Source organism: Callorhinus ursinus, unplaced genomic scaffold (assembly GCF_003265705.2).
Source record: "Callorhinus ursinus isolate GAN/ISIS: 27379988/994484 unplaced genomic scaffold, GSC_fseal_2.0 scaffold31, whole genome shotgun sequence".
NCBI lineage: Eukaryota > Metazoa > Chordata > Mammalia > Carnivora > Otariidae > Callorhinus > Callorhinus ursinus.
In genome coordinates this window covers 12,591,878-12,618,785 of record NW_027397093.1, presented here as the reverse complement: position 1 = coordinate 12,618,785, position 26,908 = coordinate 12,591,878, and the positions used below count along the sequence as shown (strand labels likewise).

Genomic DNA, 26,908 nt, shown 5'->3' with positions numbered 1-26,908 from the left:
AATTAAGAGAAGGTTGGAAATTCAGAGTAACTTTTATGTCATTCTTTTCCCTTTCGTTTATTTTTATGTTCAATAGGAAGAGTACAAGATTTTCTTGGATGTCAGATAGATTAAACACAGCCTTAGCCATTAATTAGCGTTACTGATATATGGTAAAATCAAGGCTTGCCACAGTCTCTACCATTCATATATGAGGTTTTTTTGGATGGCCTCTCAGTGTTGCTAGGTATCAAATATGCAAGAAGCAGAAGGCCTGTGTTTATTCATTATGTTTAGATAGTCATAAATTAGCAATCTTCCGTTTTGGGCTGCTTGGACCCCTCAAACCCTCAAGTACTTTTCAGTCTTACCCTCAAATAATTTAAAAAATAATTCTCTTTTTTCAAATGTACTTTTAGGAGATTTCAGAATCTTATAGTTAGGACATTAAAACTGAACTTTCAGGACGAAAGTCCATTTCCCAGTACTTCTGTTTGTCTCTCTGTAAAACTGGTTGGATACTACTTTATGGCCTTCTACTACTACTACTTATGGCCTATATTTCTGATACTTACTGATCAATTATGATCAAAAACCAAGTTATTGAACATTCTGTGGTTCTTCAGATGAACTTCTGTGTTTTAACAACTCTGTTTCTTCTGATTTAAATATGCTCATTAAACACTTTTCCAAAGACCGGTAGATATGAAAGTGTTATTCAGAAAAGATTGTTCTTGTTGGGGTAATTCTTTTTTTTTTTTTTTTAAGATTTTATTTATTTATTTGACAGAGAGAGACAGCCAAAGAGAGAACACAAGCAGGGTAAGTGGGAGAGAGAGAAGCAGGCCTCCCGCCGAGCAGGGAGCCCGATGCAGGGCTCTATCCCAGGACCCTGGGATCATGACCTGAGCCGAAGGCAGACGCCCAATGACTGAGCCACCCAGGCGCCCCTTGTTGGGGTAATTCTTATAAGGCCTAGTCTTGAATCTGGGTCTTCCTTTTTTTTTTTATGATGGAAAAAAGATAAGTTTATTTTGAAATTGTTTTAATTTACAAATACAAAACACCTTGGAAGACATAAAAAATGAAAGAAAAACACAAAACATAGGCAAATTTTTACTCCATGAGCTTCTCAAATCCTCACTTATTCACCAATCCCCAAGATGAAAAACTCTTCTAAAAAGGTATTCAGCCACCAACAATGATGTTATTAATAGGGATATGGATCAATTTCCCAAAAACCCAGTGAATCCCATTATAGCAAATCCTATTGCTGTCGCCATGGCAATCTTCTGGAATTCTTTTCTATCAGGTTTAGTGCATCTTTTAACCAGCCTAATTGAGTCCTTCACAAACTGCCGACTTGGCCCAACAAACTGCATTACCTGATCCACGATGCCTGCCAGCCAACGGCTCAGATGCCAGCGACACGTAGCACAAAAACAAACTGACCTAGGGCCACCGGAACCGGAAACCGGTTTCTTCTGTTCCTTTTTAAATAAACTTTACTGAGGTATAATTTATCATACATTGAACTAAACCTAAATGTACAATTACTGAGTTTTGATGTGTGTATATCCATATAACCACCACCATAATCAAGTAGATAGAATATTTTCATCACTAAAAAAAGTACCCTTGTGCTCTTTGCAGGCCATCTCTTCTACCTGTGGCCCCAGACTACCATTTACCTGCTTCTGTCATTGTAGATTAGTTTTAGATTCTATATGTAAAAAGTATTATTTATGTCCTAAACTCAAATTATTTTATGTCATTTTAGTGATTATTGTAATGGATTACTTTTGTTTAGGACCTTAGGAATTTCCAAATTAAAAGTTTTCTTCCGCTATCTGTAATGGTCCTCTGAGCTCTGGAGTTTCCTCAGGAAGATATTACTTGCAATTTACAGAGAATAAAACAGAGGCACAGGGTAAAGACCCAGAGATAACACAAGCACCACATGAATTCTTGCTTGTTCAAAAAGGAGTTTAGTTGAAAGTCTTTTTTTTTTTTTTTTAAAGATTTTATTCATTTGACAGAGAGAGACACAGCAAGAGAGGGAACATAAACAGGGGGAGTGGGAGAGGGAGAAGCAGGCTTCCCGCCAAGCAGGGTGGCCAACGCGGGGCTCGATCCCAGGACCCTGGGATCATGACCCGAGCCCAAGGCAGACGCTCAACGACTGAGCCACCCAGGTGCCCCAAGGAGTTTAGTTGAAAGTCTTATGAGAGGAGTATCTACTTTGATTTGACTGTATCAGTGGGTTTAGTATCAAATCAGTTCTTTCCAGCTCTTTTGTCCCTGACATACTAGGTTCTGATGAATTTATAAAGGATAAAAATAAAGGATTCAGGATTTGTGTTTGAGTGCTGAATCTGCCACCCCTTTTTTTAGTGACTTTGATCAAATCACAGGGTTTTTAAAGTTTAGTTTTCTGACCTATAAAATTTATACCTTAGTTTTATTACCTCTAAAATAAAAATGTATAGTTATTTTAGGAATTAATATTTGAATGAACAGAAGTCTTTAATTTTGGGAGAGATTATACTGATTGTTTCATTTTCATCTTGTTAGGCTCTTAACTTTTTTTATCTTCCAAAATTGTAATGCAATTCTTACCAAAATCCCAAGAAGATTTTTGTAGACTTGGACAAGCATGTTTTGATATTTGTATAAAAAATTTAGGCTCGGGCGCCTGGGTGGCTCAGTTGGTTAAGCGACTGCCTTTGGCTCAGGTCATGATCCTGGAGTTCCGGGATCGAGTCCCACATTGGGCTCCCTACTCGGCAGGGAATCTGCTTCTCCCTCTTACCCTTCCCCCTCTTGTGCGCTCTCTCTCTCTTTCTCTCTCATTCTCTCTCTTTCTCAATAAATCAATAATAGATAAATAAATAAAATCTTAAAAAAAAAGTTTAGGCTCTTAGGTTTTAATTTAGGCACACGTTAGATGAGGAGATGAACTTTAAAAACAACCTCTAAGGGAACATAGAAAATATTACAGTAAAATGACTTATACTGTCTTTTAGAGTGAAAAGTTTCCAAGGGGGAAAAAAGGGGGGGTTGGGAATAAAGAGTAGTCAGTTTTTGAATTAGAGAAGAAAAAAAAATGGCTTGTACTTTAAAAAAAAATGGAATTTGTTTCTACACAAAATAAAATTGCCATGGAATCTTTCTTAAATTATGTCTCTGTAGTCCTAGATCCTCTTAAGTGAAACTACTTGACTATGAAGTCAGTTTGGCATTTTAATAATTTATCTCTCCTGTCAGGTTGCAAGATAGACATGTCTTCTTTAAAAATGTGCTTTATAGTCAATAAGATAAGGTTCTGAAGAATTTTTCTACAAAGGATTGTGGTAATTGTTGATTTAAAAACCTATGTATAGGGGCGCCTGGGTGGCTCAGTAGTTAAGCGTCTACCTTCAGCTCAGGTCATGATCCCAGGGTCCTGGGATCGAGCCCCACATTGGGTTCCCTGCTCCATGGGAAGCCTGCTTCTCCCTCTCACACTCCCCCAGCTTGTATTCCCTCTCTTGCTGTGTCTCTCTCTGTCAAATAAATAAATAAAATCTTAAAAATAAAATAAAAACTTATATATGATCTCAGTGAATTTAGGAATTCTCAATTTCTGTTAGAATTCCAGGAAATTAGAATTAGGCAAACCTATCTTGAACTGTATGCATTGTGGGAACTGAATTAGCAATATGATAATTTCTTGATGAGTTTAGTTTACTCACATTGATTGTTGTTACTAATATACTATATATTATTGCCATCAGTTATAAGACACACCATTTTATGTAGAAGTTAGAAAAAAATATGATTAAACTATGAATAATACTTTGTCATGCAATATTTTAATGTTACTGAAAAATTTATTTAGATTTTTTTTTTTTTTAAGTAGGCTCCATGACCAGCGTGGAGTCCAACGTGGGGCCTGAACTCACAACCATGAGATCAAGACCCGAGCTGAAATCAAGAGTCAGATGCTCAACCAACTGGGCCACCCAGGCACCCCTAGATATTTTTTAAAATCACAGATTACTCTTAGACACATATAAAAAGGAATATATAAATGAAATAAATTGCTTAAGGTAACCTTAAAATTTCTTCATATTTCAGAGCCCAAGTCTTGTGAATCATTCTTTTACTGAGAGTTGTGGATGTTTATGTTTTCCCATATGATGTTATCCTGTGTGTATGTATGTATGTAGGCTCCACACCCAGCATGGAGCCCAAGGTGGAGCTTGAACTCACAACCTTGAGATCAAGACCTGAACTGAGATCAACAGTTGGCCACTTAACCAACTAAGCCACCCAGGCCCCCCCGCCTTGTGTTTTTAGAAAATGCTTCAATATTGTCTCTATAGAGTTTTCTTCCAAGTTCCTAACACATACTCTGCACTTTTTGATGCTGGCACTTTCTTGGTCTTAGTGTCAGTGGAATGTCCAAACAACAAAAGGACCCTTACTTCTTCTTTTTTTTTTTTTTAAAGATTTTATTTATTTATTTGACAGAGAGAGACACAGCGAGAGCAGGAAGACAAGCAGGGGGAGTGGGAGAGGGAGAAGCAGGCTTCCCGCTGAGCAGGGAGCTTGATGCAGGACTCTATCCCAGGACCCTGGGATCATGACCTGAGCCGAAGGCAGACGCTTAACCGACTGAGCCACCCAAGCACCCCGGACCCTTACTTCTTCTTAAGATGAACATTAAATGGTTTGTTGAAGGAAATGAAGAGGTTGCAGCTGATCAGAAACTGTGAAGGGAAAACCCAAGTTCCTGCTTGCACAGGCAGTGACAACTATGTCACAATGGCTGCTTTGCTTTCAGAGATTCCATTGAAGGTAGATGCATTTTGATTTCAAAGATGTTAAAATGTGAAAAAAAATCTTAGTAGTATTGAAATGTGCTGTATGTTTTTATGTATTTATTATGTATTTGGGTGGGTTCATTTTAACAGCTTTATTGAGTTATAATGACAAAATATACAATTCACCCATTTAAAGTATTCAATTAAGGAGTTTTTAGTATATTCATAGGGTTGTACAACCATGACCACAGTCAGTTTTAGAACATTTTTATCACCCAAAAAGAAACCTCATATCCATTATCGGTCACTCCCAATTTTCCCCAATCTTCCCAGTTGTAGGTAACCAACAATCTACTTCCTGCCTATAGATTTACCTACTCTGGACACATCTATGCTGGAATCATACACTATGTGGTCTTAAGGTGAAAGATTAGGTTATTGAATTCATATCTTTTTTCATGTAAGGCCCTTGCAGCTATAAATTTCCATCTGAGCACCACTGTAGTTATATTCCATAAGTTTTGTTTTGTTGTGTCCTCGTTTTCATTCATCCCAAAATATCTTATATTCTAAATTTTCCAAATTCCTTCAGTTACTGATTTCTAATTTCATTCTCTTACAGTTGGAGAGCATACTTCCTATGGTTTCAATCTTGTTTAAAGTTACTGATGGTAGTTTTATGGCCTAGCATGTGATGTCTTATTTTTCTGTTCCTCTGTTTATCCTGTACTACTTTCTTCTTTCTTTTGCATTAAGGGAATATTTTCTAGTGTAACATTTTTTTATTTTTTATTTTTTTAAAGATTTTATTTATTTGACAGAGAGACACAGCGAGAGAGGGAACACAAGCAGGGAGAGTGGGAGGGGGAGAAGCAGGCTTCCCGCGGAGTGGGGAGCGCGATGCGGGGCTCGATCCCAGGACCCTGGGATCATGACCTGAGCCGAAGGCAGACGCTTAACGACTGAGCCACCCAGGTGCCCCTCTAGTGTAACATTTTAATTCCTCTGATTTTTTTTTCCACTATTTCCTTTTTGAATTATTTTCTTGCTGGGTATCCTACGGCTTATTTTAGCACATCTACTTCAGATTTATACTAACTTAAATCCAGTAAAACATCAAAATGTACTCCTATTTATCTCTATTTCCTTTTCTCCTTTTTTGCTATTATTATTATGGAGTTGACCCTTGAAGAACATGAGTTTGAACTGCATGGGTCCACTTTTGGGAGATTGTTTTCAATAAATATACATACAGTACTGTAAATGTATTCTCTCTTCCTTATGGTGTTTTAAAATAACATTTTCTTTATTGTAAAAATAGGATATAATACATATAACATTACAAAATATGTGTTAATCAACTATTCATTTATTGGTAAGGCTTCCAGTTAATAGGAGGCTATTAGTAGTTAGGTTTTGGGGAGCCAAAAGTTATACACAGATTTTCCACTGGGGGAATGGATGACCCTCTTGTTCCAGGGTCAACTGCACATCTTATAGCTATATATGTTTCAAACCTAACAGTGTTCTATAATTATTACTTTATATAATTTTATACCTTTTAAAGAAGCTGAGAGAAAACTGGAGAGCAAGTGTAGATTTTATAAAATTTCTTATTTTAAACCTTCTTATTTAGCATTTGTTATCTTCATTTGTTTCTGTGAATTCAAGTAACCTTTTGGTGTCATTTCCTTACTCCAGTACAGACTTGTTCCTGTTGACTCACTTTATGCTGTTATTGTCAAATATATTACATCCACAAATGCATAATCTCAATAATACAATTATATACATATTGTTTTATTCAAATGCTTTTAAAATAGTTAATAGACATAAAAATAGGCATTTATACTATATTTTATAACCATGTAATTACCTTTACTGAAGCTCTTTGATTTTTTTTTTCCATGTAGTTTGAATTTTAGGGTCATGTGCTTTCAGGCTAAATAGTATCCTTTACTATTTCTTCTTCAGCTTCTTGTGGAAACCTCACTCTGTGAGCAAACTGGGTGTGTAATTAAGGGTAGTTGGGATCCCAGTGTTCTTGGCCTGCCTGCTATGGTAGAACTTCTCCCTATGAATGGGGGCTGAGTGGAGGAAGTGAAACCCTAGACCTCTCAGAGGCTCTTGCCTCTATAGAGCTTCTGCAACAGAGATGGAAGTATGAGAAATGCTTCTCATAGGAGACTGCCCCTCCTAGCCAGATACCATAGTCTTCAACTGGGAGTTGGGGGCAGAGGGAGGCCTACATTCTTGGTTAAATTCACCCAGAGTAGAGCTTCCATCATGCTGATCTCGGGGAAGGGAGGGAAGGGAGCAGGTTGTGGCTCAAATGCCACAGATTTTTGCTGGTCTTGCAGAGATTTTCTTGAATAAATGTTCTTTATTTGCTACATACTTTTAGGACAATTTCCAGAAACTTTAAACAGTTGATTAGTTTTTGTTTTATAGTTTTCATCAGTTATAATTGTTTTTGCTGGGTAGATGGTCCATCGAACTCCTCAAATTGGCATTTTAGAAGTTGTCTCCATTTTTGTTTATTTTTACCATCTTACTTTATATTGACTCTACTTTTTCTGTGCTTTTTCTTTTGAAAATGTGTTCCTTATACTCATTTTCTCCTCTATGAACTTGGAAGTTATGTATTTTATATATATTTACATTTTCCCTTACAATTTTAACATACATTTCTGACTTTAAGTTTAATCAGTATCTCTACCTTTCTTTCATACAGTCCAGAAACTTTAGTATGCTTTTACTTCTGTCATTCCCTCTATCATACAAAATGTTCTCTCTCTCTCTCTCTCTCTTTTTTTAACGGAGGGACAGAGTGGGTGGAAAGACACAGGGAGAGAGAATCTTAAGCAGGCTCTACACTTTGTGCAGAGCCTGACATGAGGCTTGATCTTACAACCCTGGGATCATGACCTGAGCCGAAATCAAGAGTTGGACGCTTAACAGACTGAGCCACCCAGGAGCCCCACAAAATATTCTTTTTATCTTGTTTTTAATTTCACATTTTATTCTTCCAAGTCAGTTGTTGTTGTTGTTATTGGTTTTCGTGTAACACTGGCTTAGATATAGCCCAGTCTTTGCCAGTATCTTTGTTCAGCACTCTCTCCTTTTTAGGTTCAATTTTCTTCTTTTGAAGTACATTTTTTAGTAGTTCTTTCTCTTAGGCCATATTTGTAGTAAACTCTCTCATTCTGTGTTCTTGTGAAAATGTTTTCATTTTTGTTTATCCTTTAATGATATTTTAGTTGCATGTAGAATTTTAGCTTGATGGTTACTTTATTTTAGCCTTTTGATGATGTTATTCCATTTTGTTCAGACATCTTGTGTCAATCTGTTTCTTTGAAAGTCATCATATTTTTTCTTTAATTTTTTGGTTTTTTTGCGTGTGTGTGGTAAAATACACATAACAGATTTTATCATCTTAACCATTTTTAAGTAGTTCAGTGGCATTAAGGACTTTCACATGGTTGTACAACCATCATTGCCATCTCCAGAACTTTTTTTTTTTATCATCGCAAACAGGAACTCTGTTTGTCTATTAAACAATAACTTCTCATTAACCTTACCCGAGCCCCTGGTAACCGCTCTTGTACTTTCTATCTCTGTGAATCTCTGTTATCTATTTTAGGTACCTCGTATCAGTGGAATCATATAATTGTCCCTTTGTGTCTGACTTATTTCATTAGCAAAATATTTCCATGTTGTAGCGTGTATCAGAATTTCCTTCCTTTTAACAAACTGAGGGTTGCTGGAGTGGTGGGGGGTAGGAGGGATGGGGTGGCTGGGTGATAGACATTGGGGAGGGTATGTGCTATGGTGAGCGCTGTGAATTGTGCAAGACTGTTGAATCACAGATCTGTACCTCTAAAACAAATAATACCTTATGTGTTAAAAAAAGAAGAAAATAGCAGGAGGGGAAGAATGAAGGGGGGGAAATTGGAGGGGGAGATGAACCATGGGAGACTATGGACTCTGAAAAACAGAGTTCTAGAGGGGAGGGGGATGGGGGATGGGCTAGCCCGGTGATTGGTATTTAAGAGGGCGCGTTCTGCATGGAGCACTGGGTGTTATACGCAAACAATGAATCATGGAACACTACATCAAAAACTAATGATGTAATGTATGGTGATTAACATAACATCATAATAAAAAAAAAAGAATTTCCTTCCTTTTTAAGGCTGATAATATTCCATTGTATTTATATGCCACATTCTGTTTATCCATCAGTGGATATTTGGGTTGTTTCCACCTTTTAGCTATTGTGAATAATGCTGCTGTGAACACTGTTGTGCAAATTACTGTTGGAGTCTTTGTTTTCAGGGTTTTTTTTTTTTTAGATATATGCCTAGAAGTGCAATTGCTGGATCATATGGTAATTCTGCTTTTAATTTATTAAGTAAACACTATATTGTTTTCCACAGTGGCCTCACCATTTTGTATTGCCACCAGCAGTGCGGAAGGGTTCCAATTTCTGCACATCCTTGCCAATGCTTGTTGTTTTCTGTTTTTGTTTTTTTGTTTTGTTTTCACTAATAACTATGCTTATAGGTGTGATGTGGTATCTCATTATGGTTTTAATTTACATTTCCTTAGGGATTAGTGATATCTTTTCATGTGCTCTCATTTCTTTTACTATGTTCTCTTATGTTCCTTCTGTTTCACAGTCATGTATCTAGGTGTAGATTTGTTTTTATTTATTATTTGGGGACTTATATGGTACCTGAATCTGAGGATTCATGTCTTTTATCATTTCTGGAAAATTCTTTATCCCTTTGAATGTTATTTTTTTCCCTCCATTATCATTCTTATGTTTCTGTTGATCATCTATTAACACATGGTGGTCCTTTTCATTCTTTTTTTAAAATTTGCTCTGTTTTTTTTCTTCTGCATCCTGGATAATTCTTTATATCTGACTTCTGATTTACTGATTCTTCAGTATGTCTTACGTGCTATTTGAACCATGAATTTGACATTTTAGTTACTAGTTTTCATTTCTAGAAGCTCTGTTAGGCTCTTGTTCAAATATGCCTATAATTTTCATAGTCTTCAAAAGTTTTTCAGATTTTTTTTATCTGTATTCATCTTTTTCTTTTGAAGATTTTATTTTTAAGTAATCTCTACACTCATTGTGGGATTCGAACTTATAACCCCGAGATCAAGAGTTGCATGCTCTGCTAACTGAGCCAGCCAGGTGCCCTTGTCTCTATCCATCTTAAACAAATACGCTTTCTAGTCTGTATCAGATGGTTTTAGTATCCAAAATTCTTGGGGTTAATTGTCTAACATTATCTGTGATGGATTGTTTTCTCAGATGTTTTGTTTTTTGAATAATAAACTTACTTACTCTGGGGTTTTGTATGTAGTAATTCTGTGTGGCCTAGGTTGAGGGTTTTGTCTCCAGAAATATATTGAGTTTGATTTTTCTGAGTGTCCAAGGTTATTGTGTCTCAGCACCACTTTCTGTATTTCTCAGCTTGAGAGTGTTTATGTAATATTTGAATAGAGGCCAAATTAAAGACATAATTCCTTGTCATATTCCTGTGGCATGAATAAATTCCTTATAATTCTTTCCTTCATTAAGGATGTAGCCCTTCAAGTTCCTTGCTTTATGGGAGGATGTTAGTTGTAACCTTATCTTTTATAGCTCAAATTTTTGTCTCCAGCCCCTTGCTGGTTTTTTGGTTTTTACTTTTAATTGTGGTAAAATATAATTTTTTTCGTCTTGCAAAATTGAAACTTTATATATATTAAGCAAAAAACAACTCACCATTCCTTCTCCTTGCTGGCTCCCCTCAACCACCGTTCTACTTTCTATATATGTGAATTTGACTACATACCACATATAAATGGAATAATATAATATTTGTCTTTTGGTGACTGGCTTATTTCACTTAATGTCCTCAAGTTCCACGTTGTAGCATATGTCAGAATTTCCTTCCTTTTTGAGGATGAATGATACTCTATTATATGTATGTACCACTTTTTATTTATCCACTCATCTGTTGATAGAAACCTAGGTTGTTTCTACCATTTGGCTATTGTGAATAATGCTACTATGGAAATGGATGTGCAAATATCTCTTTGAGTTTTTATTTCTTTTGGGTATATTGCCAGAAGTGGGATTGCAGGATCATATGGCAGTTCTATTTTTAATTTTTTGAGGAACCACCATACTGTTTTCTATAGCAGCTGCACACTTTTTCTTTTCCCACCAATAGTGTGCAAAGGTTCCAATTTCTCCACGTCCTTGTCAACACTTATTTAGTTATTTATTTACAGACCAAGCATGCATAAGCAGGGGAGGGGAAGAGGGAGAGGAAGAGAGACTCTTAAGCAGGCTCCAAGCTCAGTGCAGAGCCTAATGTGGGGCTCGGATCTCATGGCCCTGAGATCATGACTTGAGCTAAAATCAAGAGGGGACGCATAACCAACTGTGCCGCCCTGGTGCCCCAACACTTATTATTTTTAATAGTAGTCATCCTAATGGGTGTGAGGTGCTATCTCATGTGGTTTTGATTTGTATTTCCTCAGTGATGTTCAGCATCTTTTCACCTGCTTCTTGGCCATTTGTAAGTCTTCTTTGGAGAAATGTCTACTTAAGTCCTTTGTCCGTTATTTAACTGAGTTTTCGGATGTTTCTGTTGTTGTTGTTGTTACTGAGTTACGAGAGTCCTTTATTTAACTCTTTACCAGACATAGATTTGCAAATATTTTCTTCAGTTCCATAGGTTGCCTTTTTACTCTTTTGGTTGTGTCCTTTGATGCACAGAAGTTTTTAATTTTGATGTAGCCCACCCTGGGGAGTTCTAAAACCCAAGCCTGTAGATTACCCAGACCAGGGAACTTCCTCCGGGGGTTTGGTTTTAATTTCTCAATTCAGTTTTAGGCCTATGAGGATTTTTTTCTTTTTTCCTTTGTGCTCAGTTATGTATCTTAGAGGGTATTTGTTATATTGTCAGCCATCATTTGTCCATGTTTTGTGGTATGAGAGTTTTTTAGTTTATCTGGTCTAAAGTGTTGGTAAGAACAAAGTACTTTCTGATCTAATGTAGGATATTTTGCTTATGTGAACTAGGCTAAGTGCCTTTTAAAATCCTGGGATTGGGCGCCTGGGTGGCTCAGTTGGATAAGCGACTGCCTTCGGCTCAGGTCATGATCCTGGAGTCCCGGGATCGAGTCCCACATCGGGCTCCCTGCTCAGCAGGGAGTCTGCTTCTCCCTCTGACCCTCTCCCCTCTAATGCTCTCTCTCTATCTCATTCTCTCTCTCAAATAAATAAATAAATAATCTAAAAAAAAAAACTTATTAAAATCCTGGGATTAAAGAAGTCTTACTTGGGACGCCTGGGTGGCTCAGTTAGTTAAGTGACTGCCTTTGGCTCAGGTCATGATCCTGGAGTCCCGGGATCGAGTCCCGCATTGGGCTCCCTGCTCAGCGGGGAGTCTGCTTCTCCCTCTGACCCTCCCCCCTCTCATGTACTCTCTCTCTCATTCTCGTTCTCTCAAATAAATAAATCAATAAATCTTAAAAGAAAAAAAAAGAAGTCTTACTTAATTACAATATCACCTTCTTTGGCTAGCAGATAGTTGCCACAGGGCAAGTAAAAGGCTTCGAATTCAGTTTAAGCCCTGTCTTAGTACTACTACAGCTGTGGCTAGCCTGAGGGAGGATGGATTGATAGTATCTAAAGTTTCTTGCCATTTATTTACAAAGTTAGATAACATAACCCATTATAAGCTATATAATGACACTCTGTTATGTTCTTTATTGAATGCCCACACAAGAGGATAGTGTAAGATGGGAAAAGTCTCAGTAATTTTTTTAGTTGAGTTTTTATATGTTACATATGTGACAAGCTGGTGCAGAATGTATAGCAAATACTGAGAGTATATATCGTTCACTGTTTCCCATTATACCTATATAGCTGAAAATACAGAGCTATTTGTTCTTGGGCCTTATTGGATGTGGAAAGCAGCAAAGTATTTTTTGGATCCAGAATATCTGTGATTAGCTCATAACAAGATTGGCCCATAAGGTTGCCTTTTATTGCCCTTACTTTTTATCAAATAGAGAAAGCCTATAGGCATGAGCTAGCAGAAGGTGAAATGCTTCGTTTCATTACTTCCAGAGACTTGATAGCAATGTAGTTGCACACCTCACTGCTGAGTCACAAATCTTGACTAGTCTTGAACTCTTTGGCCAGTTGTTTTTCCAGAGACATGCACCAACCAAGTGTAGGAAATATGTAGTGCTTTCCAAATGGATTATTTTCTTTCTTTGGATAATGTAATTAAGGATCTTGAGATGGGAGATTATTTTGGATGATCTAGTTGAGTTTAATATTATCACAAGGGTCCTTAGGTTATAGGGAGACAGGAGATGAGAGTTAGTAGTAGGAGATAAGATGTCTGAAGCATGAGGTTGGAGTGATGTGAGGAAGGGGTCGTGAACCAAGGAATGCAGGAGACCTCTAGAAGCTGAAAAAGGTAAGGAAAGGATTCTCCTCTCAGAGCCTCTAGAACCTTGAGTTTATTTAGCCCAGTGAGACTCATTTTGAATTTCTAACCTCCAGAATTGCATAAGAATAAATGTGTTGTTTTAAACCACTGAATTTGTGAAATTTATTACAAAGACAATAGGAAACTAATAAAACAAGAAAGACCTCACTTACTGTAACTGTGTGGTGAAGGCACTCTAGTGGTAATAAAATATTTGTAATTTCTGAGTACTTTGATTTTTGCTTAAGGAAAAACTTGGCTTTTATTTTTTAGTATTAAGCGACTTCATAGTTTTATATCCTAGCTATTAGCACTAGGGTTTCTAATGTCACTTTTCTTCTGTTTCTGATGGTGAAATGAGAAGTAGATCAGAGCAGAAAGGTTTAATTATAAATTTCACGCAAATAATTCCATAGCTATTCTGCATTACCAAATCAGTGCCTTCCTTCCTTTTCATTGTCTGTTACCAATGTGATTGCTTACATTGTAGCTTCAAAACCAAGAACTAAAATAAGATTATTAAGAGCTAATAATTTGTGTCACTACAGGCTTATCTAAGACTTGTGTTTTGAGCAAATACAGGCTTCTTTCAGAAGTAAACAGATTTTAAGGGGGATGGGGGCATGGGTTAGCCTGGTGATGGGTATTAAAGAGGGCACGTACTGAATGGAGCACTGTGTGTTATACGCAAACAATGAATCATGGAACACTACATCAAAAACTAATGATGTATGGGCACCTGGGTGGCTCAGTCGTTAAGCGTCTGCCTTTGGCTCAGGTCGTGATCCCAGGGTCCTGGGATCGAGCCCCACATCGGGCTCCCTGCTCTGTGGGAGGCCTGCTTCTCCCTCTCCCACTCCCCTTGCTTGTGTTCCTGCTCTCGCTGTCTCTCTCTGTCAAATAAATAAATAAAATCTTAAAAAAAAAAAAACTAATGATGTAATGTATGGTGATGAACATAACATAAAAAAACCCTAATGATGTATGGTGACTAACATAATAAAATTAAATTAAAAAAATAAAAATAATACAATAATAAAATATTAAAAGAAGTGAAACAGATTTTAAAAGCATAGTGAAAGGAATGTTCCCTTTAAATGATTAACCCTTAAGTTTCACAAATAGGGTATTTTTTAAAACTGATTAGTGTTTAATGCAGTTGTTAAATGTCCTGCTTAATTCTCAAATTGTGTCAAGGGTAAGCTTTATAAAAACTGCCATTGTATTAAGTAATCATCACACGAAAAGATGTTTAACTTCGATACGTGAAAACAGCAGTTTATAAAATGATATACTTTTCTTCTTTTCCCTTACTTGTAGGTAAATCCTCTCTAGGTGAGACTACCTAGTGTAAGAAATAGAGAAAGGAAGATTTCTTATTTTTAAACTCTTGGGAGCCTAAGTTATAATTTGTAACTAGAGCATGGGGGTCTTTTTGCTGAAATTGCCATAATGACTACATTGCACAGCATAAGTCTGTTGGCTTGTTTGACTTGTATCAATAAAACATTCTGTTGTTAAACAAGCTAGATTTATTCACTGCAAATAAAGTAGAAAATTCAAATATGTGAAAATAAGACCCAGTGATATATTCACTGTTAACACTTTGGTATAGAGCTTTTCTGACTTTTCCTGTACATGTTGTTTTCAAGACTTTTTTATTACATAGCATTACATTGAATGTCTTCTCATTCACGTAGAATTTTTCTTTTAAAGATTTTATTTATTTATTCATGAGAGACAGAGCAGAGGGAGAAGCAGGCTCCCCACGGAGCAGAGAGCCCCATGCAGGACTCGATCCCAGGACCCTGGGATCATGACCTGAGCCGAAGGCAGACGCTTAACCAACTGAGACACCCAGGCATCCCTCACGTAGAATTTTAGTATGTAGCAGTTTTTCATTAGCTTCAGTTTCGAATCTGGAATCAGACTTTGATTCTGGACTTTTCAGCTTAACACTCACACGACCTGGCAAATAAGCCTCATCGTAAAATGGAGATAAGTTACAGGATTGTTGTGAAGAGTAAATGAGGCCGGGCGCCTGGGTGGCTCAGTTGGTTGAGCAACGAAGGCTCTGGTCTTGATCCTGGAGTCCTGGGATCGAGTCCCACATCGGGCTCCCTGGTCGGCGGGGAGTCTGCTTCTCCCTCTGACCCTCCCCCCTCTCATGTGCTCGCTCTCTCTCTCTCATTCTGTCTCAAATAAATAAATAAAATCTTTAAAAAAAAAGAGTAAATGAGGCCATATAATGCATTTAACACAAAATCTCATATACAGTGTCTTTTAATAAATAGTCACTATCTTTACTCAAGTGTTCCATTGTATGAATGTACTGTAGGTAGTGTAACAAATTCCTAATTGTTGGAAAAATTTTCTAATGTTTCACGATTACACTAAAAATGCAATATTTAAGCAGCTTCTTAAATGCCAAGAGGACTTACGAAGTACGGGTTTGGGATATTGAATTGTTATCTCTCATAATCAAAGGTAACACCTATATACTCTTTAAGTTTTTCAATAGAGTGATTAGCCTAGTCTTAGTTTGTAGGGAAATACATTTACAGTAATGTACTGCTATAGTCTGTTTATAGTGTATCTCTAATGCTGGTTTATTTTGGTTCCCTATTTATAAGTTTAATTTAGAATATGGTATGTGAAAAGAAAACATTTTGAATTATGTTTACTTATGTTATCTATACAAGACACCAAAGTATATGGTAACAATTGGTGCATCAATAGACCTATAGTTGTAATGTTCTCTTTGCCAGTGATTAGGTGTTTGATTTTGGACAAATTACTATAATACCACTGGACTGTAGTTTCTTCTGTGTAGAATGAAGGCATTGGACAAGATCAGTAATTTTCAAATTTGAGTAATCTGCAGATCCTTTAAGAGGGACAAATATTCCAAGTTTTGATTTAAACTATGTTGTTGTTTTTAATTACATAATTATAGTGTTGGACAAACAAAGTTATTTTTTAGTTTTTTAAGATTATTTATTTATTTATTTATTTGAGAGGGAGAGAGAGGGAGCACAAGTAGGCAGAGGGAAAGGGAGAAACAGGCTCCCCACTGAGCAGGGAGCCCGATGCAGGGCTCAGTCCCAGGATTCTGGGAGCATGACCTGAACTTAAGGCAAATGCTTAACTGACTGAGCCACCCAGGCGCCCCAAACATGAAGTTAAATAGAAGCTCCCTTTGCTGCATCCATGTAGAGGTATAAATCAAAACAGATGAAGGATAAACAAAACTACAAAACCTCTCGCTGTGTTTCTCTCTCTGTCAAATAAATAAATAAAATCTTTAAACAAACTACGAAACCAACATATTAACAACATTAATATGACAAGTGATAATGGTTTGCTGAAACTAAAATGCTGCTTCTAATATGAATATGTTATTCCTTGCTATCCTGTAGGTTCTTTTGCACTGACCATCTGGACTACTGTGCCCGAGATAATTTAATGCTCCTGATACATTGTTTCTATTAAAACTACTGAAATCTTTTATTTAGTGCATCATGATATCATTTGGCCTCTACTGGCTCAACTACATTGCTGCCTCTGCTTTTCTCATTAGCTTAAGATAGTGAGGGAAACAGATGACTTTGTGTTGGTAAACACAAATGTGGGCACACAGATATCCTAGCAACCCTCAGTTTCATTCAAATGATCCAGATTTTCAAAGATTATCAGTGATAAAGGCAAAAATTTAAAAATTCCTTATGGAGAACTTCTAAACTCTTGAGTACATAGCCACAGATCTGGACTGTGGTCCCCATTAAGAACACTAAAGTAGATAATTTGCTTCTATGATTCTGTGACTAGGAAGCTGTTCCCATAAGAAATGATAACAATATATACAGACATTCCAGGGTGTCTCACTGTTTTAGATTAGGGAAATGTATTTACGAAGCTAAATAAGATTAGAGTATTTTTAAACAAGCAACTAGGAAGTTGTTCTAATCATTGTAGGGCAGTGGTTCTCAATAGGGGGTAATTTTGCACCCCCTCCGCCAAGAGATATTTGGCAGTGTTTGGAGCATTTTGGTTGTCAGGAACTAATGGGAGTGGGCAGCAGTTCTACTAACATCAGTGGCTAGAGGCCAGGGATATTTCTTTTTTTTTTTAATAGATTTATTTTTTATTACTTATTTTTAGAGAGAGAGAGCGTGTGAGCCGGCGAGGGGGGAGGTGCAAAGGGAGAGGGTGAGAATCGCAAGCAGACTCACGGCTAAGCAGGGAGCCTGATGTGGGGCTCAGTCTCATGACCCTGAGATCATGACCTGAGCTGAAATCAGGAGTCAGACGCTTAACCAAATGAGCTACCCAGGCCCTCCGAGGCCAGGGATATTTCTAAACATACTGGACAGCACCCCACAACAAAGAATTATCCAGTCCAAAATGTTAATGGTGCCAAAGTTAAGAAACCCTGCTGGAGGGCAGTGTAGCCAAGCCCAAGGTTAGTTTTAGAGATAAAGGGAACAGGACGATCATATTCATAAAAACTTTATTATTGGAAGTACAAAATGCCCTGTAGTGTATCCTCGAATATAGACCAGGACTGTTTAAAATCAATTATTTGTGAAATAGGTACTAACTGTAAGAAACTTTTTTTTTTTTTTTTTGTAATGGGTCTAGGAACAAAGAATGGAAGTATGGTACTAAAGTTTTCTTAAAGTAAATATTATTTCTTTAGGGGCGCCTCGGTGGCTCAGTTGTTAAGCGTCTGCCTTCGGCTCGGGTCATGGTCTCGGGATCCTGGGATCGAGCCCCGCATCGGGCTCCCTGCTCCGCGGGGAGCCTGCTTCTCCCTCTCCCACTCCCCCTGCTTGTGTTCCCTCTCTCGCTGTGTCTCTCTCTGTCAAATAAATAAATAAAATCTTTAAAAAAAAATATTGTTTCTGTATTTTAGTTGCAGAAACTGTTAACCAAAAAATTAACTTTGATTTGTCTTAGTTTCTCCAACTTTGGTATTTAGTTGCAGAATCTCTTACCAAAAAATAAACTTTGATTTGTCTTACAGTTTCTCCAACTTTGGTATAAATTTTTCTGTTCCACAATTGAATTTGAAAGAATAACCTTTCTGATTGTGGTTCAAAATCGTATCAAAGTGATGCCTGAAATATGAAAGTCTACCTGCCTGTCCTATATGAAACCTTATTGAATGAGAAAAGCATTATGTTTTCAGCATTGGATCATTTTTTTACAATTTTTTGGGTGGCTTTTGTTTTAGGTTTGTTTTACTTAGTACAGAAAATTTTCAAAAATATGCAAAATAAAGACAGTAGTACAATTAATCCATGAACTCTGACATACCCACAGGCCACCTTCTGCATATGAACATTTTGCCAATCTTGTTTTATCTTTCCTCTCCCCCAACTAGCTCCCTTCCCAGAATTATTTTAAAGCTCATCTCAGACAGGGGTGCCTGGGTGGTTCAGTCAGTTAAGCGTCTGACTCTTAATTTTGGCCCAGGTCATGATCTCAGGTTGTGAGATTGAGCCCTGCATTGGGCTCTTTGCTGGGTGTGGAGCCTGCTTAAGAGTCTCTCTCTTCCCTCCCTCTCTGCCCCTCTTCCCATCTCTCCCTCTCTTAAATAAAAACAAAAAGCAAATCTCAGACGTATTATTCTATCCATACATACTTTGTAACTCTGTTTTTGAATGAAGGTGGAGAAGGTGTCTTGAGAGCAGGTTATTGGGGAAGTGGAATTGTAGCAAGTCTTTGAACTGGAGGCTTGTTGGAAATAAGTGGAAATTCCAAAGCCTTCCATATAGTTGGAGTTCTATTAAACATTTCTTGAATTGAAAAATCTAATATAAATGATTGTTTGAAGTAATATTGTGATTTTCATGTGCCACAAAGACAATTTACTCACTTTAAAAAATAGTTTTTATGCCATCTTTAATTTTAGCATTGGCTTTAATCACAGCCTGGCCCCCACTGCTGCTCTTCTCCCTCCTCCTGACATTTTACTAATCCATATGTTTTCTTCTGGCCCTTTCCCAAGTATATATTCATGATACCTGACTCTTGAAAGTCTGTAACTACTTTTGTTCTTCTCCTTAAATATTTGGAATTTTAAAACTCTTAAAGCTAAAGAAATGGATTTTAAGCAAGGGAGTGACATGAAAAGACGAGCATTTTAGAAAGATAATTTTGGTTGTGTTGTGGAGAATAGATAGTAGGCAGGGAGAATAGAATTGGTGCAGTCCAGACTTGGAGATACAGAAACAGATGGATTTAACAGCTATTTAAGAGATAGAATCCACAGTCTTTGGTGACTGAAGGAAGGAAGGAAGGTGGGAGGAAGGAGTTAAGAACGATGGCCAAGTTTATAATTTTGACAACTAAATGATAGTGCCATTTTCTGAGAGAAGGAATACAAGAGATAGAGCAAGTTTGTTGGAGAAATACACTTGTCTTTGATTTCCTATTTTGGTGAGTGGCGTGGGGGAAGAACCTTCTCTTGATTCTCAACATGATGTTCTAGTGAAAGAAGTATTGTTTTACTTGAGTAGTACTGTGATTTCATTCATACTTTTAAACTAGTTTATGAAAAGAAAATCTTTTAGGCTTCTTGTACTTCCAGTTCTTCATGGCATGCAAGTTTTGTGTAGTCATTATCTAGACCAGGATTCACTTCCTGACACTTACCTGCTAGAGGTATTAGACAAGATGACTTGAAAGAAATAACAAAATTGGCACGTGTTATAACAGAATCCTCAAATCCCCCGTCTACTGTCTACTTGGTTGTCTCTTAGAACTTAGAGGTGACTAAATGTTTGATTTACTTTGGTGATAGAAGACCCAAGTCCTGAGGGAATGACTTTAGATTTTCCTTGTTCCATGCACCCTTAAGTTTACTTTTTTAGAAAGAATACTCTTCCATCATAGAATTGTCAGTGCATGGTGAGGGGGTCAGTGTAGTACGGGTATTCAGAAACTTTCAAAAGTGATATTATTAAGGTTTCATTTATTCACTAGTTAAAATAGATTTCTTCCTTTTTTTTGAGTTTATTTTTTTTAACTATTTGATAAATATACTTAAATTCACATGGTTAACATTTAGAAGACCTTTGGCACCTAAGAAATTTAGGCATGTAAATCTTCACTAATTTCTGTATTGTCACAAAAGAACATTTCAACCATCTTCACTGCTTCAGATTTACATATTTTATATATATTTATATATATTTACCAGAATAGTTGGTATCAAGTCATCAGTAGGTTTGCCATTCTTATCATTTGAATCAGGTGAGTCCCAAGGTAGGACTAGTACACCAATTGAAGCTAAGCCCATTTGTTTCATGTGAACTTCTATGATAGAAGGATCCTGAGAGTGTCTCAGAGTAAAAGCTGGAGCCATTGTCATCTGGGGAGGGTGTATCTCTTTTGTGGATAATTCTTGCCTATTCCAAAGCTCCAAGACTAGACCAGTCCGATGTGTATATTTGCCATCAAATTGTGAATTTTTGTACCAGCTCTAATAAAATACATGTAAGTAATACTTTGGAGATGGCCATTCTTCCAGAGGCTTTGGAAGTTTTCATTAGTGATTTCAACACTTTTTAAATTAATGGTATTTGTTTCAAGGAGTGGTACTATGAGTGTGTTATTTAGGGATTTGAGAGAACATATCAAAAGGCTCAGTTCAGAGTGGTTACTTGAGGGAATTGGAAAAGAAGTGAGGTGAATGTGTTGGGGGTGGAGTAGTGGAAGTTAGGGGTAAGGGTAGCAGTCATGGATTGCTGTTTTTGTAACCAGTTTACAGATTAAAGTCCCAAATTAATATGGTTGTATAGTGGATGAAAAATAAAAATTAAAAGGATAAATTTGTATGTGAATACCCATCCCAGATACAGTGAGGACCATTAACATACCTAGTCATCAATGGAACATCTGGTTCAGATGTATCTTTGTGATGAAAGTAACTATGGAATTAATAAAAGAGGTATAAGCAGGGTGCCTGGGTGGCTCAGTCTGTTAAATGTCTGCCTTCGGCTCAGGTCATGATTCTGGAGTCCTGGGATTGAGTTCCTGCATTGGGCTCCTTTTTCGGCAAGGAGTCTGCTTCTCCCTATCCCTCTGCCTTTCCACCCAGCTCAGGCGTGCTCTCTCTCTTTCAAATAAATAAAAATAAAATCTTAAAAAAAAAATAAAAGAGGTATAAAATTTGTACACTGAGAACTTATTGAAAGAAAGCAAACCTAAACAAATGGAAAAATATCCCACGTTCATGGATCAGAAGACTTAACATTGTTAAGGTGGCAATAGTTGCAAATTGATCTACAGCTTCATCACAGTCTCTGTCAAGATCTCTGCTGCCTTTTTCCCCCTACATAAATTGACAAGCTGACCCTAAAATTCATATGGGAATCCAAGTAACCCAGTATAACTGAAAGAATCTTGAAAAAGGAAGCAAAGTTGGAGGACTCAACACTTACTGATTTCAAAACTTATTACAAAGCAACAGTAAGAGAAATAGCGTGAACTGGCATAAAGGGTAGACAGTAGAATAGAGTTGAGAATACAGAAATAAATCCTTATATTTACAGTTAACAGATTTTTGATAAGGACGCCAAGACAGTTCAGTGGGAGAAAGAAGAGTCTGCCCAACAAATGATGCTAGAATAATTGGATATATACATGGCAAAAGAATGAAGTTGGATCCTCACCTCACAACATAGAAAAAAATTAACCCAAAATAAATCGAGGACCTAAATTTAAGAGCTAAAACAATAAAACTTAGAAGAAAACATGGATGGGGGCACCTGGGTGGCTCAGTCCTTAAGCATCTGCCTTTGGCTCAGGTCGTGATCCCAGGGTCCTGGGATCGAGCCCCACATTGGGCTCCCTGCTCAGCGGGAAGCCTGCTTCTCCCTCTGCCTCTCCCCTTGCTTGTGTTCCCTGTCTCGCTGTGTCTCTCTCTGTCAAATAAATAAAAAATCTTAAAAAAACAAACAAACATGGATTATGGTCTTGGATTAGGCAAATTATGTTTTAGATATGATACCAGATGCACAAGTGACAAAAGAAATATGTAATTGGACTTCATAAAAATTTAAAATTTCTTTGCTGCAAAATGATACCATTAGGCAGGTGAAAAAATAACCCACAGAATGAAAGTATTTGCAAATCATATCTTTGATAAAGGACTTGCCTCTAGAATATATTAAAAATAAACTCTTACAACTCAGTAATAAAAAAGCCAAACCTCGTTTAAAAATGGGCAAAGGATTTGAATAGACATTTTGGCAAAGGAGATGTATGAATGGCCAATAAACTCATGAAAAGATGTTCAACTTCACCGTTTCTTAGGGAAATGCAAATTAAAACCACAAAGAGATACCACCTCATATCCCCTACTATGGCAACAACAACAATAACAATACTAGAAAATAACAAGTATTGGTGAGGATGTGGAGAAATTGGGACCTTCATACATTTCTGGTGGGAATGTGAAATGGTACAGCCACTTTGGAAAACAGCTTGGCAGTTCCTAAAAGCGTTTGACATGGATTTCTCATATGACCCAGCAATTTTACTTCTAGGCATATACCCAAGAGAAGTGAAAGCATATATCCTCCCCAAAACCTGTACAGTGTTTATAGCAGCATTATTCATAATAGCCCCAAAGTGGAAATAACCCACGTTTATCAGCTGATGAATGGATAAACAGAATGTGGTATATTCATATAATGGAATATTATTTGGTAACAAAAAGGAATGAAGTACTGATATATGCTGTAACATGGATGAACTTTGCATATATATTAAATGAAAAAAGCTAGTCACAAAAGGCTGCAGATTGTTTGATTCCATTTGTATGATATGTCCGGAATAGGCAGTCCATAGGGACAGAAAGTAGGTTAGTGGTTGCCGGGGCTGGGAGAAGGGAATGGGGAGAGAATATTAATGGGCATGAGGTTTCTTTTTGGGGTGACAAAAATTTCTAGAATTAAATGGTGATGGTGGGTATAGAACTTTGTGAATATACTAAAGCCACTGAATTGTACATTTAAAAAGGTGAATTTTATGGTATGTGAATTGTATCTCAAAAGTATTTTATCATTATTTATTTATTTATTTATTTTTAAAGATTTTATTTATTTGACAGACACACAGCGAGAGAGGAAACACAAGCAGGGGGAGTGGGAGAGGGAGAAGCAGGCTTCCCACTGAGCAGGGAGCCTGATGCGGGACTCGATCCCAGGACCCGGGGACCATGACCTGAGCCGAAGGCAGATGCTCAATGACTGAGCCACCCAGGCGCCCCTCAAAAGTATTTTAAAAATAACTGTTAGAAGAAGGAAGTGGAAAACAAAGTCCACTGGGGTTTTTTAAAAAGCAATTTTCTAAGATATTGTTTGGCTATTATTTGTGTTTGAGAGTGTGAATGTGTGTGTGTGTGTATTTTAGATGAATTGGAAAGAGAGTAGGAAGGATGCATTTGTTAAATTTACCACAATCTCTTATGATAACAGGAGCATCATGCCTATTTGACCTAGATGGAGAGCCACAAAGAGCTTCACTCCTTCCCCTTCCAACCCTCTCATCATCTGGAAAGGTCTTGTAAAAACAAACAAAACCCCTGAAATAGTGATATCTTAGTTTTACCATGTCAACTGCTTCTCTGGTTTTCTCCTGTTAGTAGTACCTTCTTCACACTCACAGGCTTATTGTGAAAATCAGATGCAGTTTTAGACAGGAAAAGGCTCTTAAACATTAACATTATGGGGGTGGCTGTCTAGTTGCATGTGGAACATGCAACTCTTGATCTTGGGGTCATAAATTCAATCCCCATGTTGGGCATAGAGATTACTTAAAAAAATAAAAAACATTCTACAAATGTACTATAACATGTATTTATGTTAATTTGGTGACATTGTAATGCCCATTTAATTCGTCTGACTGACAGAGAGAGACAGTAATTCAATGAATAATTTATTTCTGGATATTTTTGCCATTTTAGTGTAAGCATTGGACCACTTGAGTGGGATTAAGGGGGATGGTACTCATGGAGGGAATGTTAGGTTTTTGATGTAGAATTTGGTATCTTGTTATTGGTAATCAGGATGATGAATTGAATTTGTCAGTCAAGGAGTTTGGAAATAAAAAATTGTTGAAGCTGAGGTAACTTGGAGCCAGGAGAGACTTCTCATACCCTTAGCCTAGACTGCAAGCTTTTAGAATTTTTCCCCATGGCTTACTTTGTCTTTGACACTTCACTTTCTCAGTTAGCCTCCTCAATTTCTTAGATTTATTAATTTTAAATGAATTGTGGGGTTAAGCTCAACCGAAGGCTAGCAAGGTTATAGGTGGTAAGGATTCCCAAAGGTAAAATATACATAAAGTATACTGTGGTTGAGACATCATTCATTCCATTTGTGATTAAAACAAGGCTTTGGGGGTTTGGGTATTTGTGCCTGTTTTCAGAAACAGATGGTTGTGTGGTTATACATAAGCCGATGTTTTGTTTTCCTGGGAATCAGATGAGACTTAAGTGTAGGGGCTTAATCGGAGCTAATTCCTAGGTGAAGAATGAGAATGCCAAGTTGCTTAGTTCTCAGACATACTTCAGAAAAAGATACCTACTTTCGGTCCCTTCTTCTCTTTTTTTTTCCTCCTCTTCCCTTTGTTGCTGTTACATAATTTCAGATCTTTGTGGTTGGCCAAAGGGTTGATGATCCCAAAACTATTTTAGTGACAGGATCTGTAGATGATCCAGGTGGTCAGTTCTAACAATGAGGATACTGTGATTTGTGGTCATGCATAGGCTGAAAAAGGGGGGACTCCTTTTCACTCACATCAGTTATTTTGGTGACTTCTCTGAGGGAAACCAGTGAGTGCTGCCAGGATTGTAGACTCCTCTCTACAGGCATGATTCTCCCCATTCCATTCTGGAACCCTCCTTCAGCATTGGTGATTCCACAAAACGTACTGTAACCACACATTTGGGTAGGAAGAACCCCAAAATTGACAGTATAAAAGAATGCTATATCCCTTCTCAATCTGCCTGAAATTTCCTTTGTGAAGTGGTTCTAGAGATGTAGCAGTACTTGAGCTGGTCCATTTCTACTTGTAGTATGCCTGATGCATTCCCACCTTTACACCGTAGGTATTCCTAAACTCAAGCTCTTCCAAATGCTCTCTTGTACTTTTTCATTTATCTAAATTCTACCTATTTTTTAAAAGTCCAACTGAATTTCTACCTCTTCTGAGGAACTCATTTTAACTTTTGTTGTTGTTGTGTGTGTGTGTTTAAATATTTTATTTATTTATTTGTCAGAGAGAGAGAATGCACAAGCTGGGGGAGTGACAGGCAGAGGGAGAAGCAGGTCTTTGCCGAGCAAGGAGCCCAGCCAAAGGCAGACGCTTAACCAACTGAGCCACCCAGGCATCCCTAATTTTTGTTTTCTTATTTAAATTTACAAGGATTTGTGTCTAGTTTCCCTTACTAGTTTGTTAAGTTCTTTTCTTGTAGGGCTCATGCATTATTTGTTTTTGGCTGGTCGTTAGCAAGGCCAGGAACAGCAGAGGTAGTTGTGTCTCTAGTGTAGCTGTATAACCATGAGCCAACATCCTGCAGTAGTATACAAGGGACTGGCCTTTGAACTTTAAAGGAAACAAAATAAATGATGAAGAATCCAGGGAATTTAGAAATACTTGTGCCTGGTGGGACCTTCCTTCCACTAAGGCAAACCAGAGCAATTTGCAGTCTATAGTTCTACAGGAATGTGTGAAAGGAGTTCCCAGCCATAAAAAAGGAAACAGTAACTCAGTTGGTTTGAAATTTTTGCTGAATGCACTTGAAGCATAATCAATATCTACCCCAAGTACTTCATTGAACGGTTTAAATGAAACCATTGCATTGCACGTGCTCCACCTTGGCTAGAGAATGTCAATGTTTAGATTGTTTTGAAGTTGGATTTTATTACCTGGCATAGGTACACCATCTGGGTGCACTGTATATAAAGCTGCCAGACATTTTGAAGGATATTTTATTTTATTTATTTTTTAAAGATTTTATTTATTTATTTGACAGAGAGACACAGTGAGAGAAGGAACACGAGCAGGGAGAGTGGGAGAGGGAGAAGCAGGCTTCCCGCCGAGCAAGGAGCCCAATGTGGGGCTCGATCCCAGGACCCTGGGATCATGACCTGAGCCGAGGGCAGACGCTTAACAACTGAGCCACCCAGGCGCCCCTATTTATTTATTTTTTAAAGATTCCATTTATGTGACAGAGAGAGAGACAGCAAGAGAGGGAACACAAGCAGGGGGAGTGGGAGAGGGAGAAGCAGGCTTCCCGCCGAGCAGGGAGCCCGAGGCAGGGCTCGATCCCAGGACCCTGGGGTCATGACCTGAACCGAAGGCAGACGCTTAACGACTGAGCCACCCAGGCGCCCCTTGAAGGATATTTTAAATTACTTCCCATTCCTTCACCCCCATCCTCATGTCCAAAACAAGTGTGATGCTGTTTATTTTAGAGTATCATTTAGGACAAAGGTATGGTAAAAATAAACTAGTGGTTCCTTGAAGGGATGTGATTTGGACTCAGATAAGGAATTGCCATATGCCACTCCTTTGGGCCTGTCTTTGGCA

General features: G+C 37.6%; 1 protein-coding gene and 1 pseudogene across 2 annotated transcripts in view; one reads left to right on the top strand and one right to left on the bottom strand.

Moving 5' to 3' along the window:
* MCU (mitochondrial calcium uniporter) overlaps positions 1-26,908 on the top strand; it is a 199,257-nt gene that overhangs the window by 70,440 nt on the left and 101,909 nt on the right. The window contains exon 2 of one of the 2 annotated variants that reach the window (XM_073878848.1): positions 4,495-4,821. The exons of the other annotated variant lie outside the window; for it this stretch is intronic. Within the exon in view, the coding sequence (XP_073734949.1) occupies positions 4,708-4,821 (114 nt within the window). The 5' untranslated portion in view covers positions 4,495-4,707. The remainder of the gene's footprint in view (positions 1-4,494; positions 4,822-26,908) is intronic. 2 annotated transcript variants of the gene reach the window in all.
* Positions 1,001-2,637, bottom strand: LOC141370289 (protein transport protein Sec61 subunit gamma pseudogene; annotated as a pseudogene).